A 16,272-nucleotide genomic window follows, 5' to 3' on the forward strand; every position below is an offset into this window, starting at 1 on the left:
GACAGAGGGGGCCCCTGGGAGAGCCCAAGGTGGATGAGAGAGACAGGACAAGTGACTTGGGTTAAAAAAAGGCCCAGCCTCAGTTTTCCCCTCTGCAAGCTGAGGGCCGTGCCCCTTTGCCAGGTTCCAGTGAGGTTACAGGCTGACTATGGGGTGGAAGGGTTTCCCGAATCTGCCTGCAATGCAGGAGACCCGGATTTGATCCTTGGGCCGGGTAGATCCCCTGGAGAAGGAAATGGCTATTCACTCCATTATTCTTGCCTGGAAAGTCCTATGGACAGAGGAGCCTAGCGGGCTACGCGCGGGGTCGCGATGAGTCGGACACGACTGAGCGACTTATTTTCACACTTCACTTTACGGGGTGGAAACTGCTTTGTGAAATGCGTCTCGGTGCAGAGTGGAGTAACAGCTACGTCCGAAGGAGTGATCAACAGAGGCTGAGCTGAAAGCCTCACTCAGAGAAGGACCAGTCCCGCCGGCTCCCGGGTGGGCACCGGCGCCTCTCTGCAAGCCCTCCGGCCTGGGCGAGGCATCAAACGCCAATGGGCGTTCGGGGGCGGGGCTTCGCCGCAGGGACGCCCCTTCTGGTCTGTGGGCGTGTCTGGGTGTCTAAGCCAATAAGAGTGGGGGGGCGGGGCCTGGGTAAGAGCAGGAAACGGCGGCCGCGGCGGAGTCCGTGAGTGCAATGAGGGCGGGGCTTGGTGTGGCTCCTCCTGCATCCGCCCCCCCAATACTCCCAGGGTGGGGAGGGGGTTTCCGCGTCCCGGGCTAGTGGTCCAGACACCGAGACGAAAGTAGAGGGGGTCCTTGGACGCATGGGGCAGAGGCGGGGACGGGGCCAGAACCAGGTCTGGTCTTCAGCAAGGAGGCTCCAAACGCCCCTGAGCCCCCCGGGCTTGCTTCAGTTTTCCTTCGCGTCTGAACAGGGCCAGTACACCCCGCTCCCCATTCCCTCCGATTCAGGGGGGTCCCATCCCACTCCTCTTTGTGGTCTCTTTTTACCAGCTGCCCTCCTGCCGCCATGCTGCCCCTGCGCCTATGCCGGCTGTGGCCCCTCAACCCTCCCATGTGGCTCTTCGCAGCGGCCGCCCGGCAGCGGTGAGTCGGGCCCCCGGGATCGGGCCCGGTCGTTCATTAGGTTCTTGTTGCTGGCCCGCCCGATTCTAGGCGCTGCGCTAGGTGCTAGGGAAGCTCTGTGTCAGGCGCCTTACAGATTTGTCGGGTTACTCTCACCTTCACTGCTGAAGACACAGTATCAGAGATTAAGGAATAACCCCCAAGGTCATACAGATCCAAAATTTGAACCCAAGTCAAACCCAGTGCCCTTCCTACAACTCAGGTGTTGTTAAGCATCACTGTGCATAACACAGGAGGGCTGCAGGGGGCGGCGCTGGGGGTGGAGGGTGGCGCTTACAAAATTGCAGATTCCTGGGCCCTACTTGGAGATTCTGATTTGCAGGAATGAGGTGGGGCGCAAGAATTTTCTTTTTTTCTTTTGGGTTCACTGCAGGGCATGCGGGATCTTAGTTCCCCTGACCAGGGATGGAACTCAGGCTCCTTGCAGTGGAAGCCCTGAGTCGTCGCTACTGGACTGCCAGGGAAGTCCCAAGAATTTATTTTAAAAAACATGATCAAAACCACAAACAAAATATAATTTTCAGGTGTTTCTGATGCAAGGAGTCTGAAAACTACACTTGGAGACATTTTGATCTCCCCCATACCTGGAACACTCAAATAGGGAGGGATGATTTACAGAGACTATCCTTGGTACCTGGCTCAACCCTGAGCACCAGAATGCTGAGTCAAAGGGTGGCCCAAGTGGGTAGGGAAGGGGTATCCCTGTGTCTTCCTTAGCCCTGGCAGGATTGGGCCTCTCTCCACAGGTCTGGCCCCAGTAACTACTATGAACTCTTGGGAGTGCAGCCTGGTGCCAGCGCTGAAGAAGTTAAACGAGCTTTCTTCTCCAAGTCCAAAGAGGTACCAGTGGTTTTAAGTGGAGAGGGGGAAGGGAAGTCTGAGCCAGATGGGGTATGCTTCAAATTCTCAGAAACGGGGCTGAGAAGCTCACGCTGGCTGGTGCACATTCCCTCAGCATTCACAGGGACGGGGAGGTGCCCCACAGGGAGAGATCTGCCCACATGGGAGGAAAGGCTGGGGGGCAGGAGCCAGGAGGCCTGTCTGATGGGCTGGGCTTGGTTCTCTTGGCCTGCCTACTCTTGAGAAAGTTGGATCCAGGACTTACAGTGAGAGCCAGGCAGCAGGTTGAGGACTTATACAAGGGGAGGAGGCAGAAGTCTGTGCTTCCTGACTCTGTGGTGGTTTACAGGGATGGGCAGGCCTGAGAGTGAGGGTCACTCCCCAGGCAGGGCCTCTGGGAATGACATGAGCCCTTGGGGGTGGACATTATCAGGATGGGTCCTGGGAAGGGGCATGGAAAGGGAGATGAGGGGAGTCTTGCTCCACCCCAGCTGCACCCTGACCGGGACCCCGGGAACCCAGCCCTGCACAGTCGCTTTGTGGAGCTGAGTGAAGCATACCAAGTGCTGAGCCGTGAGCAGAGCCGCCGCAGCTATGACCACCAGCTCCGCTCGGCAGCTTCCCCAAAGTCTCCAGGAACCGCAGCCCACCCCAGGTCTGCTCACCAGGCACACAGGTACAGTAGAGCAGCCCCCAGCGCACCACCCCCAAGTGGTGAGCCCTTGGGTATGGACATTATCAGGATGAGTCCCAGGAAGGGGCGTGAAAAGAGAAGGGAGTGGCGGGGTGAGACAAGGCTGGGGAGCAGGAGCCAGGAGGCCTGTCTGGATGGGCTCGTCCTTACACTGTCCCTTCTTCTTCCTCCAAGCAGTTCTGGGGCCCCCCCCAATGAACAATACTGGGCCCAGTTTCATAAAGTGAGGCCTCAGGGGCCAGAGTCCAGGCAGCAGCAGCACAAACACAACCGGCGAGTGCTAGGGTACTGCCTCCTGATCATGCTGGCCGGGATGGGCCTGCACTACGTCGCCTTCAGGTGCGTGTCTCCCTAGGGAGATGGGCAGGGGGCAGGAGGGTGGGCGAAGCCCTGTCAGCCACCTAACCCCACCACCCCTGTGACCTGCACCCTTGTGTGTCCCAAGCCAAGAACTGCATGAAATTGGTCTCCTCCAGAGCCCCTTCTGACTTGGCAAAGGCAGCTGTGCACTAAGAGCTCATGTCACTTCAGTTTTTTATCATTTGAATTTAAATCTTCGGTGCTGATCGCCAGAGTGCTGGAGCCAACTGGAAAGCCTGCACAAGAAGGAAACGGGTCGAGCTGGGCCTTGCCAGCAACTGCCCTCATTCGTTCCTGCCACCCTCTCACGCATGCCATGCCACTGAGCTTCAACAGTAGAGACACCTAAAGGCCAGTGCCTACTGCTAGCAGTGTGCCTAGTTCAGTGATCGAGTTAGAACAAACCTTTCTAGTCTCCTTCAAGGACCTCTCTGACGTTCAGAGCTGCTGTCATGACAGTCAGGGACCTGGGTCACCCTGGACAAGTCCCGACCACTCTGTGCCCGTCTCCTCACCTAGCACGGGCAGTTCGGCTGCGGTCCCCACAGGTGTAAAGCTGTGAGACTCTGGAGTGGAGGGGAGGGGAGTGAGACTTGGGGGACAGCAGAGATTGGGGGTCCCAGTATTCTTTGTAACCCCTTTGCAGGAAGCTGGAGCAGTTGCATCGTAGCTTCATGGATGAGAAGGATAGGATCATCACAGCCATCTACAACGACACTCGGGCCCGGGCCAGGTCTGTCCTAGCTCTTTCCTGCCCTCCCTTCCCTGTGCGGGCACCACCTCCCAGGATCCCAGTCCCGACCACCCAGGTGCTCTTCCTGCAGGGCCAACAGAGCCAGACTCCTGCAGGAGCAGCGGCAGAGGCAGCAGCTGCAGCCACCACCCGGGCCGCCCCAAGGCCCCGGGATCGTGCCCCCGGGCCCCTGAGCGGCTCACCTTGGAGAGCTCTCCTTGGATGGGGCCTGCAGGTGCCCCCTTATGGGACGCCCCACGCCCCAAAACGCGTGCAATAAAGTGATTCTCAGAGCTCTCGTCTGGCTCCCTCCTACAGGCCCAGCGCCCCCCGCCCCGGCCCCGCCCTCCGGGCTTTGGTGGCAGCAACCCGGGAGCCCGGCCCCCTGGGCGGTGCATCCCCTTTCCCCTGCAGCGGCGGGAGGAGGGGTGTGTGTGTGTGTGTGTGTGCGGAGGGGGCGGGCCCCGCCGGCGGCCTCGCCCCCCCTCCCCCGCCCCGCCCCCGCCCCGCGGCCCGGTGGGGAGCGCGTGTCTGGGTCACATGAGCCGCCCGCCCGCCAGCCCGGGCCCGGCCCCCCGCCGCCCCCGCCGTCCCCGCCGCCCGCCGCCACCACCGGCCGCCCTCCCGCTCGGCTCCTCCGGCCGCCGCCGCCGCCGCCGCTGCGTTGCGTTGCGCTGCCTGCGCCCAGGGCTCGGGAGGGGGCCGCGGAGGAGCCGCCCCCCGCGCCCGGCCCCCGCCCGTCGCGCCCGGGCCCGCGCCATGGGGCTCTGGCTGCCGCCGCCTCCCGCGCCGCCCGGCTAGGGCGATGCGGGCGCCCCCGGCGCGCGGCCCCCGCGGGCACCATGAGCCCCCTGCTCCGCCGCCTGCTGCTCGCCGTGCTCCTGCAGCTGGCCCCCGCCCAGGTACGTGCGTCCGCGACATCCCGCCCGCGCGCCGTGCCCTCTCTCAAGGTTGGCGGAAGTGGGAAGACGCGGGGTTCTTGGGGATCCACGGGGGCGTCTCGGGAGCTCAGCCCGGGCATCCCCCGGGAGGAGTCCCTCCTCGCCCGCCCGCCCGACTCCGGGGCCACTCCCCCGCCCCACCCCGTCCCCTGGGCGCAGCCGGGGGCGGGGCCGCCTCGGTGCCTGGCGGACGAGGTTCGGCGCCCACTGTGCCCCTTCCTGATCTGGAGCCTGGAGAACTAGCCCGGACCCCAGGCTTGGAGATTCGAGGCTGCTGCCAGAGTGGGCCTGGCGGGTAGTAGCCGGGGCAGGTCCCAGGTAGTGTGGAGAGGACAGGTAAAGTTAGAGTGACCCCCCAGGAACAGAGCAGTTCAGAAAACTGTCAGAGGGGAGTTGAAGTCTCCTGACTGCAAGGGCAGAGCCCTGGGGAGAAAGACATTGCCAGCCTTTCCTGGAGTGCATCTTGGTCTAGGTTTCTTCTCTCCTACAGGCTCCCATCTCTCAGCCTGATGCCCCTGGTCACCAGAAGAAAGGTAATAGTAACAGAACTTTGCACCAGCTGGCGCTCAGAACATTTGCTTCCAGCCCTGATTGCAGACTCCATGTATTTCTCATCTTGTGTAATCACAGCCTCTCTGTAAGATGCAAACTCTTTAATTCTGCCCATTTCACAGAAGAGCAGATTGAGGCAGTGGGATGCCTGGCATCTGGATGAACAGGGCAAGGAAGACAGATTGGGTGGGCAGAAGCAGGGGCTAGGGGAGGGTGGCTGTGACGGGGGAACTAAGGAGAACAGCTTCTGGACGCAGGGGTAGGAGCCAGGGGGCAGCTGTGGGAAACCCTGGGGCCACTTAACCCTTACGCATCTACCCCTAGTGGTGTCATGGATAGACGTGTATGCTCGTGCCACCTGCCAGCCGCGGGAGGTGGTGGTGCCCCTGAACATGGAGCTCATGGGCACTGTGGCCAAGCAACTGGTGCCCAGCTGCGTGACAGTGCAGCGCTGTGGCGGCTGCTGCCCTGACGATGGCCTGGAGTGCGTGCCCACTGGGCAGCACCAAGTCCGAATGCAGGTAGGGGGCAGGGGGAGTGTGCCTGGCTGGATGCTGGCATTCTGGGGAGTGAGGGGGTGGCGGCCAGAGCCCTGGGCGGTGGGCAGGGTGTTCTCACCCCTCCAGCCCTCTCTCACTGTGTCTCTCCCTGTTCTCCTGAGCCCAGATCCTCATGATCCAGTACCCAAGCAGTCAGCTGGGGGAGATGTCCCTGGAAGAACACAGCCAGTGCGAATGCAGGTGCCAGGGAGGCCCCACCTCGGAGTTCGCAGAGATCAGGCTTGGGGGGCGCTGGGTGTGGCGGTGCACCGCAGCGGGGACAAGGTTTCCGAGGGTGGAGCCAGGCAGGCCTGGGATCGAGGGCAAGAGAGTGGAGAATGCTGGGCTTCCTGATCCTCTCTTTCCTTGTCTCTGTCCGTCTCTCTTACTTTTCAGACCAAAAAAACGAGAGAGTGCTGTGAAGCCAGACAGGTGAGTCTCGGGCTCTTGCTGGGCTGGGGTTGGAGCCCAGGCTCCGTGCCCAGAAAGTCACATGTGGCTGGGGCAGGGGGTGTTAGGGTGTGTCAGGAAGCTGTGGTCCCCTCCCCTCCTTCTTCTCCCCCGGCCTGTCCCCACCCTCCTCCCCTTTTTCTCTGCTCCCCAGGACTCTGTGCTGTTCCCTGACCCCAGCCCCTGGGAAGACTTCCTTCCCACCCGAGACATGTTGCTTCTCCTCCTAGGGCTTCCACTCCCCACCACCGTCCCCAGCCCCGCTCTGTTCCGGGCTGGGACCCTGCCCCTGGAGCACCCTCCCCAGCTGACATCACCCATCCCACTCCAGCCCCAGGCCCCTCTGCCCACGCTGCCCCCAGCGCCGCCAGCGCCCTGACCCCCGGACCTGCCACTGCCGCTGCCGACGCCGCAGCTTCCTCCGTTGTCAAGGGCGGGGCTTAGAGCTCAACCCAGACACCTGCAGGTGAGGAGTCGGGAGTGGTGTCCAGGCCCTTCCTGGAGCAGGTCCAGGTGAGCCAGCCAGTGGGAGAAGAGCCAGGGAAAGGGAAGCTTTGACCGGGTTGAACAAATATTGACCCAGCACCTAGTTGGCACTGGGGTCAGCAAAAACAAGGCTCCTGTTCTAATGCGGGAGTCAGACACATGATGCCAACAGAGGATGTCAAGGGCTGTGGTGAGCGGTACCTGACATCGTCTTTGAGAGGCTAGAGATGTCCTGGAAGAGGTAACATCGCCAGGAGTGGCGATGGAAAGACAGCCTTCCAGCTCCGAACCGTCTCAGAAACGCCTATAGTAGACGTTGATGGTCTACCTTACGGGCTCCGGGAGGCCAGGAGATGTAGTGGAACCCTGGTCCAGCCTCGTCCAAGGCACTTCTCACCACTCCTCCCTTCCACAGCGGGGTCATGGGGTGGCATTGTGTGGGCCGGGCCAGCTGGGGCTTCTCAGGAGTGTTAGGGGAGGATGGGGTTCACAGAGGGTAACACGCGGGTGCGTCTAGAGAAATGGGCTGAGCTTTAGTGCCAGCATGAACAGACCCCTTCTTCCCTTCTCAGGTGCCAGAAGCTGCGAAGGTGACAAACTGCTTTTCAGACTCAGTGGGGCCCCTAGCCTCACAGCCCTCCCCCCAGAGAGGGCAGGAGCGCAGCCTGGTGAGAACCGTCCAGTCCCCAAGACCTCAGCCTGGGCAGAAGCTCCTCTGGGACCTGGGCCTCTCGGAGGGCCTTCCAGCCGCCCCTTGTCTCCCCAAGGCTGCCATCCAACAACGTGGACAGAGTTGGATGAGGAGACCCAGGGGGTCACATACCAACCTGGAAGAGAATGGGGTCCCGACTCAGATTTTAACCACCTTGTACAAGTGAGCATCTAACAGCTGGCTCCTCTGTCCCCTCACTAAGAAGACCCCGATCCTCTACAAAAATGTGGGAGTTGGGCTTCAGCGCAGGAACTGTGAACCCCAGTCCTGATAAAAGAGATGGAAGGAACTGTCCCTGCCTGTGTCACTGTCTGTCACTGTCCAGGCTGGCTGGTTTGGACATCAATGTCTGCGTTGTACTGCCTCCTAGACACGGAGCTTGGAGGAGATGAGGTCCAAAGACCTCCCCACAACAGGTCACAGTGCCAGAATCGTGCATCCTTCACTTTCATGTTGCGCTAACGGGTCCTGCCCCTTGTGTCCATCACAAGGGTTCCTTTCTGGAAGGAGATGGCCAGTGAGCTTGAGGTGGGACTCAGCTCTGCCGAATGCCCTTGGCTGTCACTGCCCCTCATCCTGAGCCTCACGTTCACACAGAGGGAGCAGATGATCATTGTGGTCTGGGCCCTTGGGTGCCAAGAAAGTTAAGAGTCATGTAATAGAAAAGAACACTCATCTTCCCTACCAGGCTACACTCTGTTTGCAACTTTTTGCTTCATGTAGCTTAACTCCAAATTTTTTCAACTGCAGTCTTCACTCTTGCCTCCCTTGCACCTTGGGCTTCCCTCCCCATGCTCTACTTGGTACTCCTGACGTTTATCTGACCCAGCCCAAACTCAGTGGTCAGCTTTCTGCCTGCACCCTCTAGTGCCCCTGGGGCTCAGTGGTGAGGGGAGGGGGTGAACTGAAAGGCAACCTTGGGTGCCCGTACTTTGCCCCATCAGGGCAGAACATTCAGGGCAGAGTTTAACCCAAAGCAGCTACCTAATGGAGGCCTTCTCTGAAGTCATAGAGGAAGGGGTAGTGATCTTGTTAGGCTCAAACCAAGAGTGGCGTTAAACCAGAAGAGACAGTTTCTGACAAGTGATTGCTACATTCAAATCATTTTCTCAGCTATGCTGTTAACCAAAAGTGTGAGAGTTCAATTAGAGTGAGACAGATGAGGGTTAGGGCCGGTAGCTACTACCTCCCAAACCCATTTAGCTTGTCCAGTGAGCATGTGCTTTATGTGTGCCTTCTCACCTAGCCCTCAATTCTGAGGTCAGTGTTGGGATTATCTTCCTTATTCAGTTGAGGAGATAAGCTCGGAAAAGCTGATTGACCTGAGGATTTGGCCTCAGATCATCCGTCTCCCTGACATTAAACTTAGGTTTCGCTCTCAGTTGCAGGTTTAGTCTGCCTGCAAGGTGGGAGACCTGGGTTCAATCCCTGGGAAGATCCCCTGGAGGAGGGCATGGCAACCCACTCCAGTGTTCTTGCCTGGAGAATCCCCATGGACCAAGGAGCCTGGCGGGCTGCAGTCCATGAGGTCACAAAGAGTCGGACATGACTGAGCAACTAAGCACAACTGCAGGTTCGTTACTTCAGTGGAACTTCCCAGGTGTATCGGTGATAAAGAATCCACCTGCCAACGCAGGAGATGCAGGTTAGATCCCTTTAAGTAGGAAATGGCAACCCACTCCAGTATTCTTGCCTGGGAAATCCCATGGACAGAGGAGCCTGGTGGGCGATAGTCCACGGGGTCACAAAGAGTCGGACACGATTGAGCAACTAAGCACACACATGTTTATTCCTGGGTGCTGAAGTGACTGGAAATAAGTCTGTATGGGGAATGGACCCAGTCAGACTGCTACAGTCATGACCCAGGGTTATTGTGCCCCGGGTAGGAGCAGGCCTGGATGCTGGAAGAGAAAAAAGCTAAGAGCATTTGCTGTGGGCCTAGCTGTGCACATTACTGGGGGACTCCCATAGGGGCCCTGTGGGGTGGATGTTATCAAGCCCAAGAGTCACCAGGCCAAGAAGCTTGTTCAAGGTCACACAGTCAATGAGTGGCAGACCCAGGAGTCAAACCCACGGCTCACTCTGAAGCTAGGCTCTCCACAGCAACTGAGGACTATGGGTCAGAAGAGGCCCAAGGGCAATCAGGAGCGTCAAGCTGGGGGCGACATAAAATGGCGTCTCGAGACCCCCTCCGGGAACCCGCGCCCGCTTGACCTTAATTTCACCTCAAACGGAAGTGCCTTCGGTCCTTGCGGAAGTCACTTCACCTCACCTTAAGGACTACAAAGCCACCGGACGTGACGTATAGGTCACATGGTGCCGAAGGGGCGTGGCTAGGGAAGAAACCACCCCAGTGGGCGTCTGGCCGCGGGTTTTGCACGGTCCAATGAGGGCGGGCGGCGTGGCCAGGTCTGGTGGCGACGATGACGCGCCTGCGCAGAGACGGCGGCACGACTGGGGTTGACTCCGGGGGCGCGGCGAGGAGGTGAGCGGGGGCCACAGCCCGGGCTGGGGGGAGCCGGGGTACAAGAGGGAAGGCTGGATCAGGCGGGGCAGGAGCGGGCTGGGGCTCCGAGTGTCAACGAGGGATAGGTCACGAGGAATTTGACTGTTGGGGGGTCCGAGCTGTCCGGGGATGCCGCAGGGGGAGGGTTCTCACGCCTCACGGGGCGGGGCTCCGGGAGTTGGGGCGGGAAGTCGAACGGCAGCGGGTGGGACCTCTCAGCTGGTGCCGGTGGGAGGCGGGGCTCGAGGCCTGGGGGCGGGGCCAGAACCGGTGCGGGGTGGAGACTGGCCCTTGGAGGAGGAGCTAGAAGAGGCGGAAGGAGGAGCCTCGGGTTTGGAGGCCGAGGAAGAAGGAACCCAGGCGCTGGGGGCGGGGCTTCAGCCAGTGAGTGGCGCGGCTACGGTCCAGGAAAAGGGGTCTAGTTCTGTCGGGGGCGGAGCTACAGGGTCGGGGGCGGAACCGCGCCCTCTAAAAGGTGGAGCCAAGGAGCCTAGCGAAGGGGTAGGCCCAGGTAATGGCCCGGGGCGTCCACGCGGGGGCGGTCTCCGCGGTGGCCGTGCCTGGGGACGCGGTAGGTCTAGAACTCCCCCGGGAGAGGTGGTGTGGGTGGAGCGGGCTCGGCGGCCACCCGACACGGGACCAGTCTGGGTGCCCCGCAGGCCCCCGAGGGCTCAGAGTTGGGGCGGCGCCTCGGGCGGAGGCACAGGGCCAGCCTGGGGGGTACCCCCGGAGGACAAGAGCTCCCCGGAGCCACCCAGTGGCGACGTGTGGGTGCCTCGGGGCCGACCCCCTGCGGCAGCCGCAGATGTGTGGGTGTGCTGGGTGGGAGGCAACTGGGTGTGGCGTGAATGGGGTCGCCCGGTCGGGGCAACCGCTCTGCAGCCAGATAGGGTCTGGACATTGCGGAAGGGGACGGGTGGGAATTGAAGAGCAGAGCTGGAAATCGGGAGGGACGGAAGGGCAGGGGGTGAGCAAAGGGGCGGGACCCTGGCTGCTGTGGCCTCCCCTGACCCCCTCTCCCCGCTGCTGGGGTCCTCGGGCAAGCCCCCTTCTCACTGGACTGGTAAGTGTGGCCGTGGAGCCTGGGGGAGGGGGCGGTGATCCCGAACAAGGGGATCCCCAGGGGCAGGCAGGGTCCACGGTGGGATGGAATCCTCCGGGTACCTGCCGGTATTCCATGCCCTCCCGTTCCTCTCCCCCGGTTGGTTGGTCGGGGTCTGTTCCCACAGAGAGATGAGGCTGAGCTGGGTCTTGACAGTACTGTCCATCTGCCTGAGCGCCCTGGTCACGGCCACAGGGACCGAGGGCAAACGGAAGCTGCAGATCGGAGTCAAGAAACGGGTAGACCACTGTCCCATCAAATCGCGGAAAGGGGACGTCCTGCACATGCACTATACGGTGGGTGAAGGGGTGGAGCTTTGGGGGGCGGGGCTTTTGGGGACCTGAAAGGAACCGGGAGCCAAGTTTCTCTGCCAAAAGGTGGATCTCTTGGGCAAGTCTTCTTATCTACTGTGCATGGTTCTGTCTTGCTTTTCACTGTCTACTCCCGGGTTGGCATCAGCAAGCAGTGACAGTGTACTGTGAACGTTCTGTCTCCTGCTAGGACTGTGGCCACCAAAGCTGTGGGGTGCCACCTTGATGGGAAGAACACTGGGGGTGGGGGTGTCAGAGCAAACCGCCCTCCTCACTGGCCTTCCCATGGTCTCACAGGGGAAGCTAGAAGATGGAACAGAGTTTGACAGCAGCCTGCCCCAGAACCAGCCCTTTGTCTTCTCCTTGGGCACAGGCCAGGTCATCAAGGGCTGGGACCAGGGGCTGCTAGGGTGAGTCGTGGGGCCATGGCTGTGGTCCAGGAGGTAAACTCTGGGAGGCAAGCCCCAGGGATGGGGGGAGGGAGCAAGGAGCCTGGTTGTTACCACATGCTGAATGTGTATTATCCTGCAGGATGTGTGAGGGGGAAAAGCGGAAGCTGGTGATTCCATCAGAGCTGGGTAAGAGGCTCTTTCGGAGTTGGGATAGGGCGTTCAGGGTGTATTATCCATGTAAGGGTGAAGGCTGATTTAGTCTCTGCATCCATCTCCACTCTATTCATTCAATCCATGCCATTTCCAAGTCTAGCCTTGTCCAGCAGTGAGGACAAGGCAAGACCATTGGGACACTTGGCTCTGGTGCCAACTCTCTGACCTTTTGCAAGCCCCCTCCCATCTCCCTGGTGGCTCAAATGGTAGAGAAGATGCCTGCAATGCAGGAGACCCAGGTTCAGTCCCTGGGTTGGGAAGATCCCCTAGAGAAGGAATTGGCAACCCTCTCCAATATTCTTGCCTGGAGAATTCCATGGACAGAGGAGCCTGGCAGGGTACAGTTCATGGGATCGCAAAGAGTCAAACACGACTGAACGACTAACTTTCCCTTGTTTTTTTTTTTCCCCATCTCCATTTCTGGCCTAGTGCTAGGATGGGTAGAGGCTTAGCGTCAGCCTGGATGTCTGCAGAACACCTCACTCTGCCTGTCCACAGCTCATTCTGTTTCTTTGTGTTATCTTGGCAGGGTATGGAGAGCGGGGAGCGCCCCCAAAGATTCCAGGTAATAGACCTTTCTGCCCCCCTCCCCATCTGCTTCATCCATTCCATCTCCAGGTGGCCCTAGTTCTCATTCTACTCCCACCTCTCCCCTGCAGGTGGTGCAACCTTGGTGTTCGAGGTGGAACTGCTCAAAATCGAGCGACGTTCAGAACTGTAGCCAAACTGGAGAGGGGCGGTGGAGAGGCCCCCATCAGGGACCAGACTGTTTAAAGAAAAAAAAAACTTAAAACCCATGAAGTGAGCCTGTGTTTCTTTGTGGGCCCTGAGAGACTTAGAAACCGCAGCTTCAGCCTCCTCTCTCCCTCGGCCCCCTCCCATCCTTCACTCTCCTTTCCGGGCTACAGAACCTTGGGGTGTAGTAGGCTCAGTAGCATGGAGGTCACAATGGCCAAGCCCTGGGTGGTATGATGGCCCTTGTCCAGAAGGTAAAAGAGTATTCCTGCCTGCCGGCAGTAGCATGGCTCCTCCCCAGCTCCCCAGCCACTTCCAGCTCCTAGTCTGGGAGCCAGCACTGGGCTATCGCCATGGCTACGTGGCCCTCAGGAAGGCCTGCGGTCACCTGGGGAGAAGCTGAGCTGGCAGCAGTCGGAGAGCAGTGTGTCCCCCCTAAAAGAGACCAGGCGAGCCTGTGAACTGCACCAAAGGCGTATCCTAGCTTTATTAAAGGGCCCGCGCCGCAGTCAATATAAAAACACAAAAAGTCCCATCAGTTTAATAATAATAAAAAACCCCAAATATGGAAAACTGAGGGGGCAGGGAAGAGGCCCCTGGGCCAGGGGCATGGGGAGCCCTGCTCATGGCACCAGGCCTGGCCGCAGGGCCCCCTGGTATTGCTGTTGCTACGAGGTCAGCGGGCAGCGATTGTCCTGTGGAGCCACCGTTCAGCTGGGTCGAGGACCCTTACTTCTTCTGGGGTGTGCTCAGCTTCTGCATGCCCCGGATCTTGTCCAGCAGGCCAGAGATGAAGGCCTGGAGGGAGGGAGGACATTAAGGGGACCAGACCCCAGGAGGACAGGACCCTAGGCTCCTCACCCCACCCTCTGGGAAAACAACTTCTTACCTCAGTGGGTTTGTAACAGTCAACCAGCAGCTCCTAGTGGGGCATGGGGGGAAAGGATAACTGAGTCTCTGCAACACAGACTTAGAATTCACCCACTCCCTCTTCCAAGGCACTGGAGATGCCACGGCTACTGAACAGCTTGGCAAGTACCACTGGCCCCATTTGGTGGAGGCTGAAGCTGAGTCCAGGAAGATCACAGAGCTGACTGCCGAAGATCAAGGGGGGCTTGCCGACCCAACAATGGGCAGACCGCCTCCCTGCAGCCCTCTAGCCTCTGCTCCCCTGACCTGGCTCTGCTGCCCTCCAGGCCCTCTTACCTTGACCCTGGCAGCCCGGGTATCATCGCTCTCCATGTCCAGGAGTTCATCCACATCGATTTCCAGCTCTGGGATCTCCTCTTCCTGGGATGGGGTAGGGAAGGAGGGAGAGACAAGGGCCTGAGTTGGGAGAGAGGGTGTGAGAGGGGCTCTGGCTGAGGCCCCTGCCCTACTGCAGACGGGAGCCAGCCCTCTTTGCCCAGCAGACAGCGGCAGCTGCTCCAAGGAAGAAAACAGATCAGGCCTGTGCCAAGGCAAACTGCCCAATGTGGGGGGGAGCTTCCTGTCCCTGCCAGTTGGGCACCCTGGGTGCCAGACGGCTAGGGGTGGGTATCCTAGCCTGGGAACCCTGCAGATGTGTCTCCCCAATTTCCATGCCCCCCATCTCAACCAGAGCACAAATGGGGCCAGCTGCCCCAACTCATCACAGCCCCCTTCCCCTCCCCCAAACACCTGTCACAGCTTCCCAGGAGTGGGGAGGAAGTGAAGGGTGAGGGGTCAGTGGGAAGGACCCAGGCCTGGTAAAGGGGAAACAAAGAGCCCATGCTTTGCCGAGGGAGGGGGTGCCTGCCACCCCTCCTCCCCGAGGAAGCATCTCTCCTGTCTGGAGCCAACTGCATTCCAGGGCTGGGCTAGGGTAGGCAGCACAGGGCAAGCCCACTCCTCCACCCTGGCCCCCGGGGCCTGAGTCACCACTTGGGCAAGGAAAGAGTCATAGGGTGGAGAACCAGAACCCAGAGAGTGGGCTAGCTTGCCCCCCATGCCAAGATGGACTCCAGATTAGCCCATTAGAAACAGGCAAGACACATAAACCCCAACAACTGGGTTGGCTAGTGCCTTAAATTGGTCTAGGCTAGCAAGCCATAGGTAGCTCTCCTTCCCCAGCCAGCCTAGACTAGTCCCAGGTCTCTTGTCCAAGGCAGCGAATAAGAAAGAAGTGACTTAGGTCAGACAAGAAAGAGCATACATGGGGGGCGGGGAGCACAGAGAGCAGAGGAGCGCGCTTAAGCAGGGTGCCCACTGACTCCGGGTGACAGGCGGGCTCAAGGTGGGGTTTCCAGGAGGCCCGAATCGGAACCGGTTTTAGGGTGTCGGCGCAGGGTGGGGGACACACCTGGCAGTCGTAGAGGCGAGTGAGCTGCTCCAGGATCCACTCCTCCAGGTTGAGGCGCTTCCGTAGCTCCTTGCGGTCGTACTTGACCGTGACCTTCCCTTGGCGCCTCACTGGGCCCTCGTCGTCCGCGCCGCCCGGGCCCTCGCCTGCAGCCCCAGGGGGGCTCTGAAAGTAGACGCGGGGCCCTGGGCCGCCACTCCCCGGTCCGGGGGCCGGGGCCGCCAACGCCGCGCCCCCCGCGGGGCCGCTGTCCGCCATGGCGGCCGCCGGGGCCACGTGCGCGCGTCGGGCCCCTCCCTGCGCCGCCGCCTCCCGGACGCCCGCCGGCTGGCTCCGGGCCGCTGGCTCGGGTTAGCTCGTGAGCTCGGCTCCGCGCGGCTCCGCGGCGAGGGCGGCGGCGGGGGTGCCCGGGGGCAGCTGCAGCATGCGGAGCCCCCGGGCCTGGCCTGGCCGCGCCCCGCCCCCTCCCCACCGATCCGCCCGCCCTTTGTCCCCCGCGGCCGCCGCCCGAGCCGCCGCAGCCGAAGCCGCTTTCTCTGTCTGGATCGCTTCCCCCGCCCCCCGACCACACCCCCTTAAAGGGCCAGTCCTGCGGCTTGCCCCTCACCCCTACCCCGCCCCGGGACAGGGGGTAGGGGAGGATCTAGTCCTTCGAGGTTTGGGCCTAGCTGTCCTCTCTCCCTTTTCACCTTCCTGCCCTACCCCTAGGCGTTCTAAGCACCCGGTGCGAGAATTTGCGCTCCAATGGGGAACCTAGTCTTCTGTCCTCAGTGGAGGAAAACAGGGGCCGCCTGAGAATGGAGGGGAATGGGCACTGTATACAGGACAGAGATCCGAGGAGGAGACCTGGGAGCTCCACCCCCCTCCCTTCTGGGTCCTCCGGCCCTCGGCCAGCGGGGGACAAGAGGCGTCTTCGCGCTGACAGACACGTGGACCGGGCTCCCGGGGGTGGAGGGGTGGAGAAGACGGACAGGCGCTGCCTAGGTCACTGGACGCCCCCCTCCTTGGGGTTCCGCGCACCCCATGATGGAGGCCTAGGTTGGGGGTGAGCTGAGACGGCCGAGCGCCCTGAAGGGCCAGACCCCAGGCAGCCACCGCCCACCGGCCAAGATGGCGGTTGAGGCTGGGAATGTGGGAAATGTAGTTCAGAGTCCTGCCCCGCATGGCTGCCCCTCCCCCGCAGCGGAGCCCGGGCGGGGAAAACTTGTTTGGAGCGCCCTCGTAGGGCTGGTCTCCACCGGGCGCGGTC

General features: G+C 60.9%; 4 protein-coding genes across 12 annotated transcripts; 3 read left to right on the forward strand and 1 right to left on the reverse strand.

Annotated features, from left to right (window-relative positions):
• Nucleotides 362-4,057, forward strand: DNAJC4 (DnaJ heat shock protein family (Hsp40) member C4). 3 transcript variants are annotated; one of them, XM_018042782.1, is made up of 7 exons: nt 362-676; nt 1,006-1,098; nt 1,884-1,977; nt 2,469-2,653; nt 2,846-3,010; nt 3,678-3,764; nt 3,856-4,057. In XM_018042782.1, the coding sequence occupies exons 1-7, from the start codon at nt 543-545 to the stop codon at nt 3,956-3,958; spliced, it is 861 nt and encodes a 286-aa protein (XP_017898271.1). In that variant the 5' UTR covers nt 362-542; the 3' UTR covers nt 3,959-4,057. The 3 variants fall into 3 exon arrangements, with proteins under 3 accessions (XP_017898271.1, XP_017898272.1, XP_005699904.2); XM_018042783.1 differs by having other exon boundaries at nt 375-676; nt 2,849-3,010; XM_005699847.3 differs by lacking the exon at nt 362-676 and adding an exon at nt 711-848.
• VEGFB (vascular endothelial growth factor B) lies at nt 4,357-7,738 on the forward strand. 4 transcript variants are annotated; one of them, XR_001917456.1, is made up of 7 exons: nt 4,357-4,666; nt 5,196-5,238; nt 5,582-5,778; nt 5,924-5,997; nt 6,193-6,228; nt 6,477-6,759; nt 7,305-7,738. XR_001917456.1 is itself a non-coding variant. In XM_018042785.1 (7 exons), the coding sequence occupies exons 1-6, from the start codon at nt 4,607-4,609 to the stop codon at nt 6,688-6,690; spliced, it is 624 nt and encodes a 207-aa protein (XP_017898274.1). In that variant the 5' UTR covers nt 4,357-4,606; the 3' UTR covers nt 6,691-6,712; nt 7,305-7,738. The 4 variants fall into 4 exon arrangements, 3 of the variants coding, with proteins under 3 accessions (XP_017898274.1, XP_017898276.1, XP_017898275.1); XM_018042785.1 differs by having other exon boundaries at nt 6,477-6,712; XM_018042787.1 differs by having other exon boundaries at nt 6,578-6,759.
• On the forward strand, nt 9,741-12,765 carry FKBP2 (FK506 binding protein 2). 4 transcript variants are annotated; one of them, XM_005699849.2, is made up of 6 exons: nt 9,741-9,929; nt 11,180-11,348; nt 11,661-11,773; nt 11,895-11,941; nt 12,498-12,533; nt 12,628-12,762. In XM_005699849.2, exons 1-6 carry the CDS (start codon nt 9,868-9,870, stop codon nt 12,687-12,689), a joined length of 489 nt encoding a protein of 162 aa, XP_005699906.1. In that variant the 5' UTR covers nt 9,741-9,867; the 3' UTR covers nt 12,690-12,762. The 4 variants fall into 4 exon arrangements, with proteins under 4 accessions (XP_005699906.1, XP_005699908.1, XP_005699907.1 ...); XM_005699851.3 differs by lacking the exon at nt 9,741-9,929 and adding an exon at nt 10,334-10,461 and having other exon boundaries at nt 12,628-12,765; XM_005699850.3 differs by lacking the exon at nt 9,741-9,929 and adding an exon at nt 10,391-10,521 and having other exon boundaries at nt 12,628-12,765.
• Nucleotides 13,162-15,535, reverse strand: PPP1R14B (protein phosphatase 1 regulatory inhibitor subunit 14B). The gene is given in 6 exon segments (XM_005699968.3): nt 13,162-13,501; nt 13,593-13,625; nt 13,910-13,993; nt 15,024-15,305; nt 15,307-15,413; nt 15,416-15,535. Coding segments are annotated over 6 exon segments (609 nt in total). The 5' UTR covers nt 15,450-15,535; the 3' UTR covers nt 13,162-13,432.

Source organism: Capra hircus, chromosome 29 (assembly GCF_001704415.2).
Source record: "Capra hircus breed San Clemente chromosome 29, ASM170441v1, whole genome shotgun sequence".
NCBI classification, from domain to species: domain Eukaryota; kingdom Metazoa; phylum Chordata; class Mammalia; order Artiodactyla; family Bovidae; genus Capra; species Capra hircus.